Source organism: Lolium rigidum, chromosome 6 (assembly GCF_022539505.1).
Source record: "Lolium rigidum isolate FL_2022 chromosome 6, APGP_CSIRO_Lrig_0.1, whole genome shotgun sequence".
Lineage (NCBI taxonomy): Eukaryota > Viridiplantae > Streptophyta > Magnoliopsida > Poales > Poaceae > Lolium > Lolium rigidum.
The window spans coordinates 87,344,978-87,364,195 of NC_061513.1; the positions used below are offsets into that span (position 1 = coordinate 87,344,978).

The 19,218-nt window shown below is 46.7% G+C and overlaps 3 protein-coding genes across 3 annotated transcripts; all 3 read right to left on the reverse strand.

The window, feature by feature from the left end:
* Window positions 1-1,237: 1,237 nt before the first annotated feature.
* On the reverse strand, window positions 1,238-1,700 carry LOC124662916. Its single transcript, XM_047200698.1, has 2 exons — window positions 1,367-1,700; window positions 1,238-1,263 (listed from the first exon to the last, which is right to left on the reverse strand). Exons 1-2 carry the CDS (start codon window positions 1,698-1,700, stop codon window positions 1,238-1,240), a joined length of 360 nt encoding a protein of 119 aa, XP_047056654.1.
* A 2,841-nt stretch (window positions 1,701-4,541) lies between these two features.
* LOC124658844 (probable inactive purple acid phosphatase 27) lies at window positions 4,542-9,302 on the reverse strand. The gene is made up of 13 exons (XM_047196850.1): window positions 9,091-9,302; window positions 8,834-8,921; window positions 7,191-7,460; window positions 6,997-7,108; window positions 6,764-6,881; window positions 6,535-6,667; window positions 6,162-6,349; window positions 5,846-6,032; window positions 5,666-5,733; window positions 5,426-5,519; window positions 5,134-5,322; window positions 4,933-5,013; window positions 4,542-4,842 (listed from the first exon to the last, which is right to left on the reverse strand). Exons 1-13 carry the CDS (start codon window positions 9,300-9,302, stop codon window positions 4,780-4,782), a joined length of 1,803 nt encoding a protein of 600 aa, XP_047052806.1. The 3' UTR covers window positions 4,542-4,779.
* A 6,802-nt stretch (window positions 9,303-16,104) lies between these two features.
* Window positions 16,105-18,578, reverse strand: LOC124662917. The gene is made up of 4 exons (XM_047200699.1): window positions 17,696-18,578; window positions 17,531-17,608; window positions 17,437-17,487; window positions 16,105-16,226 (listed from the first exon to the last, which is right to left on the reverse strand). The coding sequence occupies exons 1-4, from the start codon at window positions 18,576-18,578 to the stop codon at window positions 16,105-16,107; spliced, it is 1,134 nt and encodes a 377-aa protein (XP_047056655.1).
* Window positions 18,579-19,218: the final 640 nt, after the last annotated feature.

The following is a 19,218-nucleotide window of genomic DNA, read 5'->3' on the forward strand; positions in this document are numbered from 1 at the left end:
TGCCCATTCTCACAAGCTAAATTGGTAATTGCCTATACAACCCCTCTAGGCCACATCTGGTCATTTCAAATGTGTTGCAAAGCAATTGCTGATGCTGCTGCAAGGAACGTCCTCATCAGGCGGCGGCCGCAGCTCACTGTGCTGATGGTTGGCGCTGCTGGCCGCGAGTATCACCAAAGCTCTGAGAGACGAACACGATGGGCCGGTACGAGGCTTGTTGGGGATTATTTCTAGGCGGATCCTATACACCGACGCATGCCGCACACCCCTGGTCGGGTATAGGGCCCGGCCTATTTTCGCCTTTTTTTTAATTTTCTGTTTATTCTTTTTCTTTAGTTTGTTTTCCTGTTTTTTGTTTTTGTTTTTTTCTTTTTCTTCAAATTCATAAAATATTTCAATTTATAACATGTTCAAATTTGATAACCAAAACTTAAACTTGTTCAAATTTTAAAAAATGTTTATATTTTGAAAAATATTAATTTTTTGAAAAAATCCACATTTTAAAAGATGTTTAAATTTAAAAAATGTTCATATTTTTAAAAAAATGTTATTTTTGTGAAAAAGTTTACCAAATTTTACAAAATGTTCAAACTCTAAATATGTTCATACTCGAAAAATTCTTCAACAAAAAAACAGGTTTTGAAAAAAGTTCAAATTTTAGAAAAACAATGAAAAGAAAAACAACAGAAAAAATCGAAAAAGGCAAGAAAAAAAGAACAAAATGGGTCGGTCCAACACCTTCCGTGGGGTGTGCGGCACGTGCTATACACCTAGCACTCCCCGTATTTCTATGCGGTACGAGGGGTGTACATGTGGTATCTAAGCTGAGCCTGGTTTTAGATCACAGGAGGTAGGAGTTGAATCAGACAATCCTGAAGGGGTTTACGGGTCGATTGTTTTTGTATTTCTTGTAGAATTTATTTTTTAAAATTTTGCAGAAAATGCAGAATACAGCCGCTTGGTTTAGAGAAGCCGATCTAACATCCACAAAATCAGTTGCCCTAAAAAAAGAGAGCTAGCACGCAATGGCGTAGTCAACTGCTTTTTATATCGGGCGACAATACATCTCTTGTGGACTTTATTTACTATCACAAAGTACATACATATATTTATCAGGGGCGATAGTCCAGTAAATCAATTCTCAGCAAATATGCAACTCTCAAGCACAAGTACAAAGGTGAAGGCTTAAAATAGCATCTGCAACCTTCGTGATCATCCAGTCGGAAGATATGCTGGATTATGCGATCGGAGGAACGTGGTAGCCTGCAAAACAACAATCAAAGTAACCATAAAAATGCATGAATCATGTGTGCACAGGTTCGGGTCGGAGCCATATCGACTTGCATATGGTTTTGTTCACGCTTACTTCCACAGGTGGAGCCAGCCTTGAAGGGCCTCTTGCAGTAGGCGGCGACGAAGACGACCTTGTCCATGCAGATGAACTTCTCCACCTCCGGGGTGACCTTGCCGCACAGGCACGGTATGTCGGCGTTCTGGATCACGCCGCAGCAGGCCGCCGATGGGTCGATCTTCGGGTTCGCCGGGAACTGGACGTACTGTTGGCAGTTTGCAACCAGGGCCTGCACGTCGCCGTCGCAGTCATCGGCGCCGCCCGCCGCCGCTGTTATTGGCGCCCTCGCCGTGGCCACGGCCGTGGCGAAGGTAAGGATAACCAAGCACACAACAAACAGCCTTGCCATGGTATGGTATGCAGTTTCAGTGTTAATTAGAATGAATGGCTACGTGTTAATTAGCTTCGTGTTTGTGGGGTTTGGCAAGGGATGCCTTGGTTTATATACGTAGGATCATGGTGTGCAGAAGGGCAAGTACTCCTACTTCGGATGTGCAGACGGTTTTGGGTTTTTTTATGGCACGACTAAAATGCGTATGTATCTGCCTTGTTTCTAACAAGCTCAGACGTCCAGTCATGAGTCTTGACAAAACTTAATATTTTGTTTCATAGGAAATGAAGAACATACATGTGGAAGTAAGCATCTTCTACCAAAATTTTGTATTAGTTCTCTTAATTGTTGGCACTAACTTGTTATTGCATTGTCCGTACATGATAAATAACTTAAGCCAAAAACGTCATCCCAGAAGTCAGATATAAGAATAATCATGTATATTTACAGGACGTCTAGTCAACACCCTTCAGTAAAGGTTTATCACGGTACAATTTAACTGCACATGATTGCGCAGTGCTTAGATATCGCAGTATTAGTTTAGCACAGTTGATATCAGGACAAACTTCGCAGCACCACTCTCAATGACATATCGATGGCGATGGATTCATGATTTAAAAATTCGTGAGTCTGTAGCCCGTACATAAGACGGATGCACCAAGCCACCAATACCCTATGTCACGTTAATCTCCAAAAATTTCTGATATCCAAACTCCAATGAAATATTTGCAATCAGCCAAAAGTTATACCCCAAATAACCCATCAAGGTTCAGGAATTAAAAGGCAGATTAGTTTCTATGGTTCAGATGTCTGAATTTTATTTTCTGGACATCCAAATCAGATCAAGTGATCCAATAACTGAATTCCATCCAGGTAACGGCTAGAAAATCAGTAATTAGCAGTTGCTTGGTAGAATTGTATTAAAGGAAAATAGCATCTCAAATATGTTTGGGGCATTGGCCGTCAGGACAAATAGATTATGAATAGAGCCTGGTAGATAACCTGCAAGGGAGATAATTTTTTTAATTAAACACAATGTCATTTATACATAGCCATACTGACTGAATCATGGCTACCGCTTCCAACCAAATAAGGATTTTAAAATTACGATCAATACCCCGTAACCAATGGCAATTTCTGTGGCAACAATTTAAGGTTGGTACAAGTTAAAAATCACCTGGATGACTGGGCATATAACAATGGCAAACTTGCACATGAAAACATATGTTTGATATTAAAACAATGTAGATTAGAGTGGACCGTGCTATACCTCTCAGCGTCGGTGGTAACTCTCTTATATATGCGACAACATCAGGGTATACAAGGTTGTTACGTGTATTTGGGATCACAACAGGCTAACTGAACTAAGAGCTGTTTAGATATACAATCTGTTAGCTTAACGTGAGGATCATGCATTGCTCCTATTGTCAACCAACTTTGTTTAACATGATACTTTGATTTTTTCATCATGACGGGAAAAAAATTAACACTTTTGTTTCCTTGTCAGTTGCGCTTTGGAAGGCTATCCTTAGTTAGGACTACACCTTTGCGAAGTGGAGATTTTAATTTTCAAAGATACATGTGTTTAGTAGATTTGTTCATTGTTGTTAATTGACACATCTAAATGTACTATACATGGAATCTACCAAGAATTTTTCATTAGCATGTGAATTCCTTTGGAATTCGTCCTGCCCTTGCAACAATTCGATGATAGCCAACCTCCCTTGAAGGATATTCCATGCCGCAAGAGGAGGCCCAGCTAAACTCCTCTACAACTTCACACAATGTGGTGCGACCCTAGCACCTCTGCAATTGTATCTCTTTTGTTACAAACTATAGAGATTTTGCTAGACCCCATCCTTTGTAAGAAGCTTGAAAAACCATAGCTTTGATCCAATATATTTTCTCGTTAGGAGATTTTGCTAGACCCCATCATTCGTAAGAAGCTTGAAAAACCATTTACTATGTAATTATTATTTACCTCAAGATCTTGAATATCAAGAGCAGCAATCATATGTTTTATGATAGAGAGCATTCCATTTAGTTTGTCAATGTTTGGTTTTTTTGTCATTTTGCCAAAAGAATATGGATCGGAAACAATGCAGCCTCTTAATTAAGGACCCTTTGTAGCATATTTCTTAGCACCAAGTTCATAAGAACCGACCTACATCTAATGGGGAGGAGCTTTCCTTTCCAACCGCTCAACCGCTTCTCAAAGCACTCTTCAATATTTTTTCATTGGGCATTTGAGAATCTCTGATGATGAATCGGCATTCCCAAGTGAATGATATTAAACATGCCTTGGTTGCAACCAAACGACTCGGCTGTATTGAGCGGCAGTATCCCACGCTTTCTCCAAAAACGTTATCGCTGATTTTTATGGCCATGCTCCCTCCAACTACGAAATTTTTGACCCATGCACGCCAATTTTTAGAAGGCACTCTATTTGAAGTTTTCTAAAGAGAAGGCCATTGCCTGTAGCTTTACTTTTCAAAGTTAATTGTAAGAATCACACCGCTCATATTCTTTCTGATGTAATTTATGGACCGTTTCATGAAGGAGTACCACTTCATTGAGATATTTCCTACCATGAGTATAGTCCTTCAAGTTGGTCAAACCACGTGATATGTCATCGAGTTAAGGCTAATGGTTGCAAATGCAACCAAAAATACTTGCGGAAAGCATGACTCGAACTCAAGACTCTGGGTTGTGATACCATGTCAAGCTTCATGCACTACCAGTAATCAAAAATCCAAACTGATGAAAAATATTAGGGAATCCACTTATACACTTTAATAACAACGTTTGTGAAATTTTTGAAGATGATATTAAGAAGATCGTATGCGCGTCCTTATTCTTAGGCAACAAATGGATTTCACCAAAGTGGGTATCTAAGGAATAAAATTGGTCTGTAAGGAACAAGTCTTTGTACAAATCCTATAGTAAACCGTACACATAGTTAGAAGAGGCTATGAATATTACTAAAAAAACGTAACCCAGGGTGTGTCTACTTAGTTTTTACAGTACAGGATAGACAAAAGAAAACTAGTTCTATCTTCCTGTTATTTGCTTTGAGCTGTACGTAGCTGTTATTGGATCATCTTCCTCCTTTCACAATTCTAAACTGGTCCCGGATCTCCATCGTGCTCGAGTTAACAAACTGAAGAAAACACAGCGTCAGTACTGTTAAGATTTCATATGCAAACGCTGAACTGCCCAAGAAAAAAGAAAAAGGAAAGCTAAAACTAACCTGAACCAAGACGTCGGTCTTCGTGGCGTGCACCCTGGCATAGCCAAATTCTGAAACCCTTGATATGCTCCAGCTGTGCCGCTGAATATTGGACAGCAAGACGGGGTTGGTTGTCAACGAACAGTATATAAACAGGTACTGATGCAGGATTATAAGTTTTCAGTTATCTCTAGAGTCCTACGATTCATCCTTAACTCTTACAATGATAGAGAAGCCGTCCAACTTGAACCCTGCTGCTCCAACAACGGCATGGACCGGCGCGGTGTAGTTGTTGTTGTCGTAGGTGTCGATTCCGTTTGCATCCTTCCTTGGCGTGCCTCTGCAGTCGCCCTGGTAGACTGCGCAGGTCCTCTCGTAGTTGTGCACATGGCCGAAGAAAACCAAATCCACCTATTACCACAAAATCAAGACATATCAATTTGACAGTTTACTATAATTTTATGATCATACAGCCATATTTTCTTCAGAATATGATTGCAGTGTGATGTCTTGCCTTGTTCTTGAGCAAGAGTGGCTCAACAGAGTCAACAAAGTCCGGGTCCACGCTGGTCGGTATACCCAGATTCGAAGAATACATTGGTCGATGCCTGCAATGGTCACTCAAATAGCAGGTGTTACTTACTTGTAGTCACATCAACAAGGCAATATCTACACGGTCTGAGGTATCGTTTTGGGAAAGAAAAGAAGAATTTTCTGGCCTCGACGTCAGATGAGGAAAGAGGGTTCAGCTCACCCGATGAAGATTACCCACGGCGTTCTCGTTCTATCAACCGAGGACAAATCTTTTTCCATCCATTTGTACTGTTTCAGAAACAAGGTAATTCAGGAAAACATCAGCTTGTAACACTAGGCGTTAAATTTTGTATGTACAGTATACGAAATAATAGGAACGCGCAACGGCTGGTTTGCATACTTGCTCCGACTTCTCCGACCAGGGATGCTCGGTGGACATGACGAGGAAGTGGACGCTCCCTTGCTCGATGGAGTACCACGGCTTGTCCTTGCCAGCGGCAGGCATGGGGAAGTAGGACTCGTACGCGACGCCGCATTCACCGCCCGAATCCGGGGTGACGTACACGGAATGAGACCCTGCATAATCCCTGAAATTTGCAGTTTCTTCAGCAGATGTTACGGACGGTGCATGTGGCGTATGGTGTCATACGTCCATCGTTAGGTCGAAGTTGGCAGGGAAGAGTGCGAGGTTAGTTCTGGGTTCAGAGAATAATCACCTCTCGTGGTTGCCGATGGCGGTCATGTAGGCGACCTGGGAAGCGATAGGCCTGATCAGGTGCAGGAAGAAGTCCCACTCGACCAGGAATCCCGTGGCGTAGCTGATGTCTCCTATGTGGAAGATCGAGTCGACCTTCCCGGATTGCATCTCTTTGGCTACTGCTTTGGTCACGGAGATCGATCCAGGCTGCAAAACGAGTGTCATGAGCGTTAACTTGAGAATTCAGAAGATCTCGGTTTTGGTCCGGTTTTTTATTAATTAACTGGGCACTTTCTTCTTAATTCATAGATTGAAGCAAAGCTTTTGCTCCCGTTCTTTTTAAAAAAAAAAATCAGAAGATCTCTGTATTGGGAGCTATATATTTTCCATACCTGGATGTAGTGCTCCACCGATGGGTCTAGTGGAGCCTTCCCCATATCACCATAGATCACAAAGGACACCTCGTCTGACCCTGCAGCCGGAGGGGTTCTGAACTTGACCGTGTCACTCCAACCCACAGAATCACTGCACCAGTGATACCAATGAACTCGTGAAGTCAGGCCACAGTGCCACACACACAATTCACACAACAGTCCTAGAGAGTAACAATAGGAACTTCACCTTCCGTAACGGTAGTCGTAGGACTGAGAGGGCTGGAGCCCGGTCATGACGGCCGAGTGGATGTAGCCGGGGTCATGCCACCCGAAATCCTTGGCGGGGCTCGGTAGCACGTGAACACCTGCATAAGTTCGTTTTTACTGTATTAATCCTACCGGAAGTCTGGAACTTGTAAATTAAGCATGTCAAACTGTCTTGTTAGTTGCTACAAATCGACAAGCATATCTATCACTCACTGCACATGTCCTTCTGCGTGAATGTCGTAGCCTCGGACGCGGCGGACCTGCTGCCTCCTGCATACTGAACCTGCTGCGGCCTCCCATCTCCGCTCACCCACGTCAGCTTCATCTGGCAATACATGCATACCCATGCATCGCTCAAAAACAGGACGCCATTCGCAGCTCAAATTAAAGCATGACGAAATGCTCACCGAGGTGGCCGTGGAGTCGGTACTGGAGAGGTGGCCGTGCAGTGGCTTGGCGGGGTTGGCGAAGTGGAGCACGCCGGAGCGCTTGAGGACGCAGGGCGTCTGGAAGCCGTCGGAGAAGAAGACGAACTCGACGTCCGTGCGGAAGTTGACGACGTGGAAGGTGAGCGTGGCACTGCACGTCCGGACCTTGCAGGCCCCCGATCCGTCGCGCTTCTGGCAGGCCGCCTTCCTGCACCCGAGATAGTCCGGGTCGCTTTTCACCAACTGGGCCTATATTCCAAAGGTTTATGCCATTTGATTTAGCCCACTGGGCATAAATGTCCAAGTATCGTTTCAATTAACTTAGCGAACTGGGCCTCGAAAATAAATTAGGCCTGCCTTGGCTTGAGTTTTTTGGATTATTTTTCGAAACAGTCTTTCGCCCCGCTTTATAGAAAAAAGTCATACCGCAACTGAAACGACACCTTTTACAAAGTAGACGAAAGACAAACAAAATAATAAGACTAGACACACTCGACGAAGCACCCATGAGAACTAACTAGAGGTGCCATCACGACTCCTTGTGAAAACATCGCACATTGTCACACAAAATCCACCAAGTCGTCACCGAAGAGGGCTGCCTGCTCTCTCGCTTCGGGCTGTGGAGCGTCGATCATGTCAGCGAACAACGAGAACGGAGAGTGGTGAAGACAAAGTCGCGTGCATAATAAAGGAGGTCAGCCGATCAAGGAAATGGCTTGGCTTGAAAGATGTCAAATCGGATGATTGTCATGATGCGCAAACCGTTCTTGAGTGGTGGAGCACCTTTGTTCAAAAAAGAGGTCATCCGATGAAGGTCATGGATTCCCTTGGCATGCTTATGTCATGGAAAGGTTGGAAAGGTTGGGGTTTAGCTTTCGACTAGACCCATGGGGTTTGTAACAGTGTAACACTCTAAAAACTCTTTTCTTTATTAATAAAAGGCATGCCTTAATAAAAATAGCAAATCTTTTGTCTTCTTTTAAGAAAAGAAAAACACCCCACACCATCGCCGAAAGTGCTTGGGCACAGGATCCGAACTTGTCGGTGGATGATACCACAACGAAACGGAGACGTACCAGAGCTCCACGAAACGTGTCTATTCCTGGCAGAGATTAATGTTGTTGGTGTCTTGACGCTAGTGGCTCGTGCATGATCGAGTTTCCATTAATAAGCTATAGACAGTGTCACGCTTGAGCCATGCAACAGCAGACGCCGTACGCATGTGCGGCCCATACGGACATAGTCGACCTAGCACGCTTGATATATAACTTGGCTTTGCTTCACGGATGGCCATGTTGTTTCGGGTGAGGCTAACGCACATGTTGGATCGGCCAACCAGTTATGGCGCTAGCTATCAGTACGTATGTAAGCCGGCAGTGGCTTCCCGTAAACATGACAACGTCTTAATGGCGACCGGAAAACTTGAGCAATGGTAAACGTACGTACGTACAGGAGCTGTTCACATGGCGATCGATAGGCCGTACGTCGTACGATCGAGGGGTGCCGCTAAAACATGATGAGATTGATAGGGGTTGCTGTGGCAACTAAATTCTACTGTGGCCAAACGGTGGTTCAGGGTCGAATTGGCAAGTGGTGCATGCAAAAGGCAGATGCTACCTCACCTTGACGGGGTAGTGGCACAGGAGCGGGAGCTTCGCCAGGTCGCCGGTCTCGACATAGTTCACGCCGCTGAGAGGGCATCCGGAAACACTGCTCGATCGCGCATGCATGAACACTATTGTTAGTAGCTACACATGCAGATCCATCAGAAAGTCTAAACGATCGGAAAAATAATCAAATCCCATGAGAAAATCTCGACCTAGCTATATATAGTTATCGGAGAAATGTGTGATCAATGTCAAATCTGTGGTTTAATTACCTGGAGTTTGAAGGCGTGATCATGGCGACCCAGTGCGAGCCGTCGGGCCGGTAGACGCCGCCGACGGTGACGTTGACGAAGGCCTCGTCGGGGAGCGGGCCGCCGGGGCTGACGTCGATCGACAGGTACGGGCTCGGGTTGAAGCACGACTCCAGCGGCCTCCGGTTGATCGTCCTGAACTCCGACTTCCCCGCGAAGCTGTCGTGCAGCATCACCGGCGGCGGTGGCAGCGGCAGCGGCGGCGGCAGCGGCGGCGGCAGTGGAAACGCAGAGCACGAGCCGGCCATGGCGTAGAGGCCGAGAAGCGCAAGAAGGAAACCGCGCGGGGAGGAAGAGAGGGAACCCATCGCCGGCAACCGCACCCTCCCCCACGTTCAACACCACACTACGCGTACGTGGTGGCTATATGTGATGTGAGCGCGCGCAGACTGATTGAAACCCTGCAAGCTTATAGTGGTAACATGCGACGGGGAGAAAGAAGAAGGTAGCAATGCCAAGGCACAGCTACGGCCACACCAACGCAAACACGACTGTGCGGACGAGAGCGGGGGCATTGAGATATCAGCGTCCCGGAAAGCGATATGGGATGGAGGAGGAAGCTATAGAGGTATACGCCTGTACTCTGTACACGTTGCGCCGCGTGCGCGCGCGATGGGAGCGGGGGCGGGCGGGGCTGCCAATTCCTTTCTTTTGTCCGCGATCGCAAGGCTTTCCCCGACCCAGTCCACCGCCCGCGCCCGCTGCGCTGTCGCTTCACACTGCAGCATATACCGCCGTATCTTCCTGGGCTGTGGCAACGTAGACACGAGACAGTGAGAGTTCCTCTTTCGAATGAGACCATCTCATCTATTCATCAATCCATTCCAAAAAAAAAAATCCATTCATCAAACCAGCAGTGCACCTAAAAAAGTATGGAAAATACCTCAAGGTCAGTGGCTTGCCGATCGTCTTCTTCCTCCCAAACGGATCGCCGCCGCTGCCTCTCCACACCGGAGTCAGCCAATCGTTGTTGATGGTAGACGGGGAGTCATCAAGGCCACGAACGTATCGAGCCAACGCGCCTCAAAGAAGAAACAGTTAAGTCCATCATCTGAAGATCCACATATACGACATCTCAATTCTCAACCCCAAAAAACAGAAAACTTGTAGGCCTCAGTCCGACGCCGAAGGCCACACCAACGTGATGGAGAGAAGGCCGGGGGACCGAATTGGAGAGGGAAGCCGGCGGTGCCGGATGCCAACAAACAAAACAAACCCTAACATCACCTGCCCGAGGGCTAGCACGAATCTACACCACGACAAGCCATCAATGTCGCTTCAGCCGACACCGTTGAGAAGGAGAGGCAAAGGATAAGTTATTCACCAAATCTGGGCAGTCGCCACCACCAAGGAAGCAGCGCAGTGTAGACCTGCTAAAGCCCCAATAACAGGGACAACTACAACTTCATATGGTATATCGTGGCCTCCCAGAACTCCCACACCAGCGGAGCACTACAAGAATGCCCCGTGCCTGGCATATTTTCTGGACGACACAAGCAAAAAGAAATCTCCAAAAGTGTTTTACCTGTCATATAGTCCTTTCACGACGACTACATAAGAAGGTGGATATTTGTAAGCCATGTCTGAGCGGCCGTCAGTAATATCGTGCTCGGGTAACAAAGGCATAAACAATTGCGTAGGCATTCCGAGCGAAGTTCAAAGTGTGCCCCGCGCTATAGAAAAACAAGCATGTTAGGTTGCCTTGTTAGACATGCCTCACTGACTAATGTGGTCCACACCACAAAGGTTGATCCAGAAGCGGCGAGAGTCGGGCAGAGAGCTGCCACCAAGGGAAACGAGCTGGAGGATGCGGACCTGTTGCAGCTAATTTGATGCCTAGCTTAGGTCAAAGGTGCTACCCAGTGCACACGGATTAAAAATCAATCTAATTGTATGTCTTATCTTGTCAAAATAATGATTATTGCGGAACTGATAGTTGGTGCATCCCATCATAATAGATCATCTAATTAGCCCACTGTATGGAGATTTTGAGCAACTGAGACTCATAGTTCTGCCAGCTTACTCAAGGGCCCATAAAACAAATCATATCTCCACTATAAACTCGCGTTTTATATATAATACATGTAACACTTGACCAATAAACTACGCCCGCCACAATCCCATAGTCTCATTTCTCCACTCTGAACCCAAGATCTCGCACGACTCTCATGTCTTCACTATGAACCCTGGATCTCACACAGTCTCCCCCGCCGTGCACGTACCAAACGTGTGTTACTCATGCTTCTACATATCACATTTCTTTTTGCTATTCTTTGTTTTCTTTAATCACCCTTATCTCTTTTCATATCTGACTCGAGGAGGACAACTAGCAGATCAACGACACATAGGATAGCTGGAAGATCAAAGGCGCGGAGAACAACTAATAGATCCTCGGTACGGAGGACGGCTAGCAGATGCTCGGTGCGGAAGATGGCCAACAGATGCTCGTCACAGAGGACATCCCGAAGATCCTCGAGGTTGCCCGACGCGATGCACAAGATATGAAGAAGAGAGGGGTGTTCTAGGAGATTATTAGTACCCATTTTGTCCTCCCGTCGAGCAAAGAAAGTTGGAACCTTTGAAGTGGAGAAGCTAGATCGATTAGTCGGATCCGTAGCTACCTCAGTACTTAGGCGGATCCATGGTAACTTTGGTCCCAAGGTGGATCCCTGGGCACCTTTTTCTCTAGGTGGATTCATGGTGGATTTGTCTGTATGGCGGATAAAAAACTCATCTTGGCAAGAAAGGAAGAGTGCTAGAACTTGAAGACATCGAGAATTCACGCCAAGAAGGAATGCCAAATGATTTAGGTCAGAATTTTTCCACCTCTGGTTTAAGGTGGAAACGCCCGGAAGACAACATATGGATATGTTAGTCGGAATATCCTCGATATTACCTCATATGGAAAAATGACCAACACGAAAGTTGTCCGTATCATAAAGTCCTACATCTTTGCTTTTCGAGTAATCTGGATCCGACTTACGATGCGGCCCACTGATACTTGACAAGATTTGGGTATCAAGCCTTCCACCTTATGGATCTGACCTGAAGCTGAAGATGTGCTTGCAGATGCATCAAGGTGGCCTTAGATGGAACATTGCTCAATACGGAAGTTGTTCGTATAGTCAATACTCACAACTTTTCTTTTTTGTCATCTTGATCATACATATCTTGCGGGCCGCAGAATCTTCACAACATTCGGGTAACATTCTGCCTGACGGATCATCGTTGCTGCCTCTCCACGCCGGAGTCAGCTAGGCGTTGTTGATGGTAGACGAGGAGTCATTAAGGCCATGATCCTACTGAGCCAGCGCGCCTCAAAGAAGAAGCGATAGAAACCATCGTTTGAAGATTCACATATATGACATTTCAACCCAAAAAAAAACTTGTAGGCCTCAGTCCGACGCCGAAGGCCGCACCAATGTGATGGAGAGAAGGTCATGGGACCAAATTGGAGAGGGAATCGAAGCCGACGGTGCCGCCATGCAAACAAACAAAACAAACCCTAACATCACCCGCCCGAGGGCTAGCCCGAATCTACTCCAAGACAAGCCATCAATATCGATTCAGCCGACACCGTTGAGATGGAGACACTAGAGGATAACTTATTCACCAGACTGGGGCCATCGCCATCGTCTAGACCTACTAAAGCCCCAAAAGCAGGGACACCTACAACTTCATCTGGTATATCGTGGATGCCCTGAACTCCCACACCAACGGAGCACTACAAGAATGCCCCCGTGCTCGGCATATTTTTTGGTCTGACATGATGGTCTCAGTCGGGGAGGCAGCCGCATGACGGTCATGTCTGTCACGACGTACCGGGCCGGGTGGGCTTTGGGTGTGGGCTAGGTCGTCACGGATCCATGACGGGACGATCTAACCGTCAGTCTAGTCATCTGTGACGCGAGGTCCGCCACGGTCCTGCAAACCATCAGTATGAGGCCTCCATGACGGATTTTGCCCTTTCGCTGACGAACTAAAATCGTTATAGAAGCCCTTGTTGTTACTAGTGGCTTTCCGGGCTTATGCCGCCGGTTCCCCTGCCATCCCCGTCATAGAGGAAAGGGACAAGGGTGCGTTAGAAGAGGGAGATGCTTCGGCCTTACCCTCCTCTAGCAAGCCCTTGGATGGTGATCACTTAGACAAAAATAAAACCCCCAGTGCTTCTCCTAGGGCAACAAGTGTTGGAGTGAGCTACAATGCTTTTCCTCCACCTTCCCGCTCTCCCGACATCCCAGTTCCCCATCCGCATATAAACATTAGGGGTGATCCACCCAAGTTTAATGTTTAAGATTTTAGTACTTGGCAATTTGAGTTTCGCTCTCATGTTTGTAGTGCCTCCAATAAACTTTGGAGAATCATCATGGAAGGTTACAACCCTTACAACCCCAACAAGTTGACTAGAAGAGAAGAGGTTGACAGCCAACTCAACTCCATTGCCTTGAACATGATTCAAACAAGTGTGGGAACAAAGGACTTGTCTTATGTTCGGAAATTCACCACCGCCAAGGAAGCTTGTGAGGGTTTGGCCATAAGCTTCATGGGAAGTGAAAGCATGAAGAGAAACAAGTATAGTGCTCTTCGGAATCAAGCCGAAGGGTTCATGAGGTTGCCGGATGAAGATCATCAAGAGATGTATAGAAGGCTTATCACCATTGCCGATGCTTTTCGGAATGTGGGTGCTCAACATATTGACGACTTTTGGATCAAGGACAAGTATATCTATTGCATGATGTCTTATGAACCCATTGATGCCAAAAGTCTCCTTGGAAGAGAAAGTTACTCTTCACTCACATCCCAACAAGTTGTGCACGAGTTGCAAGCTCTCAAGGTGGCCGAACAAAACTATCAAGATTCTCGCAATCGTGCTATTGGAATGGCAAGAGGTACAAACCTTGCCTTGATGGTCAATACCGTGGAAGAAGTGAACACTCAAGAACCATATAGGACATCTTGGAGTATGTCCTATCCGGAAGATTTGGAATACCACTACAATGACCACATGGCATTCCATGAAAAAACCTTTTGGGTTGATCCATCCAAGGCAAAGGAAGATAGCAGCAAGAGAAACAACTCAAGTGGGTTCAAGAGCTCGGGTCCAAGATCAAGATCTTGCTACAATTGTGGTGACAAACGCCACTTCATAGCCGACTGCCCCTATGAGCATAGAGAAACTCATGGTGGAAGGCTCATTCCGAAGGACAAGAGCAAAGATTCAAAGGCCCCCAACAAGAAATTCTACAACAAGAATAAGAAGAACAAGAGGCCATCAAGGATTGTGCTAATGACTAAGGAAGAGTATTCTTCCGATGACAATGATAGTAGTAGTGATGAAGAAGAGACCTCAAAGGAAGTGGCCGCCATTGCCACCACAAATATTCCCTCTCATCCCTCTTTGAATCCCCCAATGAGAACCCTCACATCAAGAATGCACATTGCTTCATGGCAAGGTCCTCCTTGAACACATCTATTGTGCTATCAAATGGTGGCTTCCAATGGGTTGATTGCTCTTGCTTCGATCTCCACCAACTCTTCATCACCAACTGAATCCCCCAATGAGGATATTCACATGAAGGAAGAAAATTGCCTCATGGCTAAATCTTCCGAGGTATCATCCCCTAACCCCTCTATGCCTAACATATCAAATGCTCTAGGGGTTGATCATGCTAGCTTAAAAATGAAACAAGAAATGCTTGATTTCGATGAGTTCATTCTTAACTTGAAAGGTGACACTAAAAAGCATGTTTCGGCTCTCATGATTCATCTAGCACAACTAGATGACATTGTTGATAAAAATGTCAAATAGAAAGAGATGATGAAGCCGCATAGTAGCTGGCACTATGGAAGAGGCAGTCGGTAGGCAGCATGCTCTCGTGACTACAAATTATGACTCATTAGCTAGAGCTGACAACAAGAAAGAAATATGTGGAGTTATGTATGTTGTTTTAGTTTGCTAGCATTTTCATCAGAAAGCGAAGTGTAATCATCAATCTATGTAGTTGTGTTGCATATTGGAGTTCCAATTGTATCAATGCAATGTGAGCCCCCTTATAGAACTGAACTGAAATGTATGTTTTCAGATTTCCGCTTCTAGACCTGAACTGAAATGTTTGTTTTCAGACTTGAAATTGAACAGCTGAAAAGCATAATGATTATTGAAATTGTATAAAAAAATCTGGGACTTTCTTCAGTGTGGACAGCTTATAATGCAAAATGGGGATGCCAAATTAGACCCAAAGTATGTGGTGGTGCAATTGCAGATACAATGAATCCACACCTGATGTGGGATACGATCTGGAGATTAAAATGTCCAGCTAAGATGAAAATTTATCTGTGACGTTTGATACAGGAAACAATACCCTGTGGGGCGATTTTGGCAAATAGGCATGTGAATGTAAGTGCACAATGCCCCTTATGTGAGCTTGGAGCAGAAGACACTAGTCTAAGCATATGCTATTTCAGTGCTCTCGAGCCAAACTGATATGGAGGAAGATGGGACTAGAAGAAATGATCGCCATAACTTCCATGACTGGTCGTACAGGACAAGCCATACGTGAATCCCTTCTAGCTGGCCAACACCAAACATCGACGGTCCTAGGGCAGTCAAAAACCCCTGAGATGGTGGCAATCACGTGTTGGTATTTATGGTGGGAAAGAAGGCAAGCATAGCAGGAGAAAAAGTGAAAGAAGTGGCGCAATCGGCAATGGCCATTGGCGCCTTATATTCTAATTTCTTTGCAGCATGTTCCCCCAAACCCAAGATTCGTAAGGTGAGCTAGACAAACCCTTACATGATTTTGTCAAGTTGAATGTAGATGCCTCGTTTGATGAGGACCAGCTACGAGGTGCTAGCGGGGCTGTAATTTGGGACTGCAATGGATCCTTCATAGCTGCTAGTAGCAGCAAATTGGAGTTTGTTCATGATGTTTTATCAGCTGAGATCAATGCACTGAAGCAGGGACTCATGTTGGATCAAACTGTTGGCTGTAACAGAGTTATTTGCTGCTCTGATAACCTGGATGTGATCCAAGCAATGCAAGAAGGGAGGCTACTCAAATGGAGCGGCAGCGGCGACTTTATATGACTGTTACCACCTGGCAACAAAAATTTCAAAAATTCAGTTCAAGCACAATTTCCGTGAAGCAAATATGAACTAGCGAGACTAGCTCGGAAATACGATCAGCATGTGTGGCTCGACGAGCCACCTGATTTTATTGCACCCTTGTTAGTAAACGATGTAACGATGGTGATGAATGAATAAATAGCTATGTTTATGTAAAAAAAGATCTCCGTAGTGTAAATCATTTTCTGGTTATATTCTGCATCATTTCGTGATCCCCCTAAACCCCCACCCCACCCCCCACCAATTACTTTGCTTTTGTTGTACAACGTTGGAAGGTACGTATAGTGACAACAGTACTGGGTCTTCCAAATACATTTGGTGTTTGTCAAAAAAAAATACATTAGGTGCGTTATGGACTTACAGTGTTTACTCTTCAAGCCAAACTTCATGAATTGAACCTGTATCTTTTTGCACTATTCCACAAGTTCACGATTACTAAGATTTCATAATGTGGAGGTTGGTGCTTTAGCAAAGTGTATCGCTGAGTTGTAACTTCGTTTGTCTGCTTACGGCGGATGCAGTTTCACATCCTTGCTTACCTTGTACTTTATTTGTTGATGACTTTAGCATCGTTGTCTTACATCAACTTCAATAAAGAAAGTTGTGTGCATCGTTTTAATGTAGATGCCAGGAATTTTAACCTCCTTCTCGAAAAGAAACATCACATGCACAAGGGCTTATCTGATTAAGTTATGGTATAATAATAGATGGATTTTTCACCATACTTGGAGCCACATGGACTATGTACTTGTAATCGGCATAGTATGCTAATTCAGCATCCATTCAGCCATTCTCCAACTTAATCGATGATGTATTGCTATGTGATGACTATAAGCATCACTTCTTCAGAGTCCAATGTCCTATTCGACGGTACGCCGTAATACCTTGTATTCATTCAACCATCCCTGGTGTGCACCGATTTAGGCATGGATTCCAGATGAAAATTTCTTAGAAAACAAGCAGAAATCAACAAGCACGCTGCATTCCCTCAACAAAAAAAAAAGCCAACAACCACGCTGCAGGTATGCAAAACACAGCAAGTCCATAACTGCAGTTCAAGGAAAACATAAGAACATAGATGACTAATTATCAACCGATTCGAGATATGAAGTCCTCAATCAATCAGTATATCACCCAGGACGACGAGAGAGCCAAACCCGCGTGGTGCTAAACCAGCGCACCTGCTTCACCAGAGCCCCAGATCAGACTGTGCTCAGCAATGAAATCACAGACTGATTGACAGTCATGAATTTAGATGTGGAAACAGGAACGCACCTGATGCTACTGCGGCGAGAACTGTTGCAAAAATTTCGAGCGCTACCAGGACGTTCATTGCCATATCCAAAAAATGAGCTGCAGGCATCGACCATCTTCACCTTAGAGACAGCTTAGAATTTGGCATGATCTTGCAAGAGAATTGCATGGAGAAGAAGTACTCACTCCGCCATGTCGGCACGGGCTGCGGTTTAACCAATGTCTCCACTCGCAGGAAGCAGCTGTAGCCGACAACGTCCGCCACGCGCACGTGCGCACCGTCGAGGCCCCAGGAGCACGGCGGCACCTGCCGCGCCGCGTCGCCCAGGCACCGTGCGCACTCCGCCGCGCCGGCGCGGTCCCGCGCGCACTGCGCCAGCACGCGCACCCTGGTCTTCACCCTCGCGACGTCCGGAAACAAGCGCACCGTGTTCTCCGCGGCGACGCTCCTCCTCGCCAGAGCGGCCGCGTCCCTGAACACATGCGCTCCCAAGGCCTTCGCGGCGCGTCGCCGCGCCATGGACCGCGCGAGCGCGACGAGCTTCCGCGTGTCGAAGCAGTTGGGGTCCCCTCCCGGGTCTTCGCCGGAGAAGACCACGTCACGGAAGGCGTCCTCCCGCGCGGAGGAGGTGTTCGTGTCGGCGTAGGCCACGAAGCAGCTGTCGCTCCTCCAAGCTCCGCCGCGGCGGCTCGCGCCAAGGCAGCTGCGGGTGAGGTTCTCGGTGGCCGCGGCGAGGCACGCGTGGCAGCTGTCGGTGCGGTCGAAGCCGAGGCAGATGCCGCGGACGAAGACGCCGTGGTCGTCGGAGTGAAGGGAGGCGAATCCATGCGGTGCGGCGGCGGCAGGCAGGGCGATCAGGAGCGGGAGGAGGCTTTCGCGGAAGGCGCTGCTGTTTCTTGCGGCTGATGATGGCGGCGGCGGCGGCGGGGCGCAGTCGACCAGAGCATAGCTGGCCGTGACGCGCATCTGGACGGTGCCGTTGTCGACGAAAAAGCTCAGCACCAGGACGGCGATTAAGACGAACCAGGTGACCACGGCGACGAAGCACAACGCGCAAGCAGTCGCCATGGAGATGGTAGAATGTGTTTTTTTGGTTTTTCCGTGATCACAAGCTACATCCGTCCAACGGCCAGTGATGAACGCTGCACCGATCTACGAAAGGTGATTGGAGATTGATCAGTGAGCTCGCTAGACCGTTCCTTTCCCTTTTTCTTTCGACGAAGCATTCCTTTTCCATGCTACAAGACTGTGGAGTGACCCACAGCGCGTCTCGTATCTGAATGGAAACGCGCTTTCCTCATCACTACGGGCCTATTTGGTAGGCTCGGCGCCCCTTGGTTCGCATGGGTCCAGTATTTTTGGGCCGTTTGGTTTCCTGGTTCAGCCGTGTTCTTGCATAGCACAGGTCTTAAAGCATCTCTGGAACAGACCCGGTGCCAGAGGTAGGCCTTGGTGAGACGAAAATCGACAACGCCGGTCGCGCGGGCACTCCGCCTTGGCATGCGGGAGAAGCCGAAATCCCAGCGGTGTTGCGCGACAAAGGTAGGGGTAACCTCCCTCTTCGGTTACCCTCTCCATTAGCCCCCTCCCAATTTTCCCTTTCCCCAATTTTCACACCGGCGGCAGCGGCGACCCAGATCTGGCGGCGCATCTCCCTTCGGTCTTCGACGCTGGACCAGGGTCCTCTTTTCCAGCCGCGGCGGAGCCT

Excerpts from the sequence above, each read along its gene's own strand:
- LOC124662916 (XM_047200698.1), bottom strand. The coding sequence starts at position 1,700 with ATGGCAAGGCTGTTTGTTGTGTGCTTGGTTATCCTTACCTTCGCCACG. Across the intron at positions 1,264-1,366 it reads GGCTGGCTCCACCTGTGGAA|GCTACCACGTTCCTCCGATC; the intron begins GTAAGCGTGAAC and ends GTTGTTTTGCAG.
- LOC124662917 (XM_047200699.1), bottom strand. The coding sequence starts at position 18,578 with ATGGCGACTGCTTGCGCGTTGTGCTTCGTCGCCGTGGTCACCTGGTTC. Across the intron at positions 17,609-17,695 it reads GCCCGTGCCGACATGGCGGA|CTCATTTTTTGGATATGGCA; the intron begins GTGAGTACTTCT and ends CGATGCCTGCAG. Across the intron at positions 16,227-17,436 it reads CTGGGGCTCTGGTGAAGCAG|GTGGTAACAGTCATATAAAG; the intron begins GTGCGCTGGTTT and ends TTTTGTTGCCAG.
- LOC124658844 (XM_047196850.1), bottom strand. The coding sequence starts at position 9,302 with ATGCTGCACGACAGCTTCGCGGGGAAGTCGGAGTTCAGGACGATCAAC. Across the intron at positions 7,109-7,190 it reads CCGACTCCACGGCCACCTCG|ATGAAGCTGACGTGGGTGAG; the intron begins GTGAGCATTTCG and ends ATGTATTGCCAG. Across the intron at positions 6,882-6,996 it reads CACGCAGAAGGACATGTGCA|GTGTTCACGTGCTACCGAGC; the intron begins GTGAGTGATAGA and ends GAACTTATGCAG.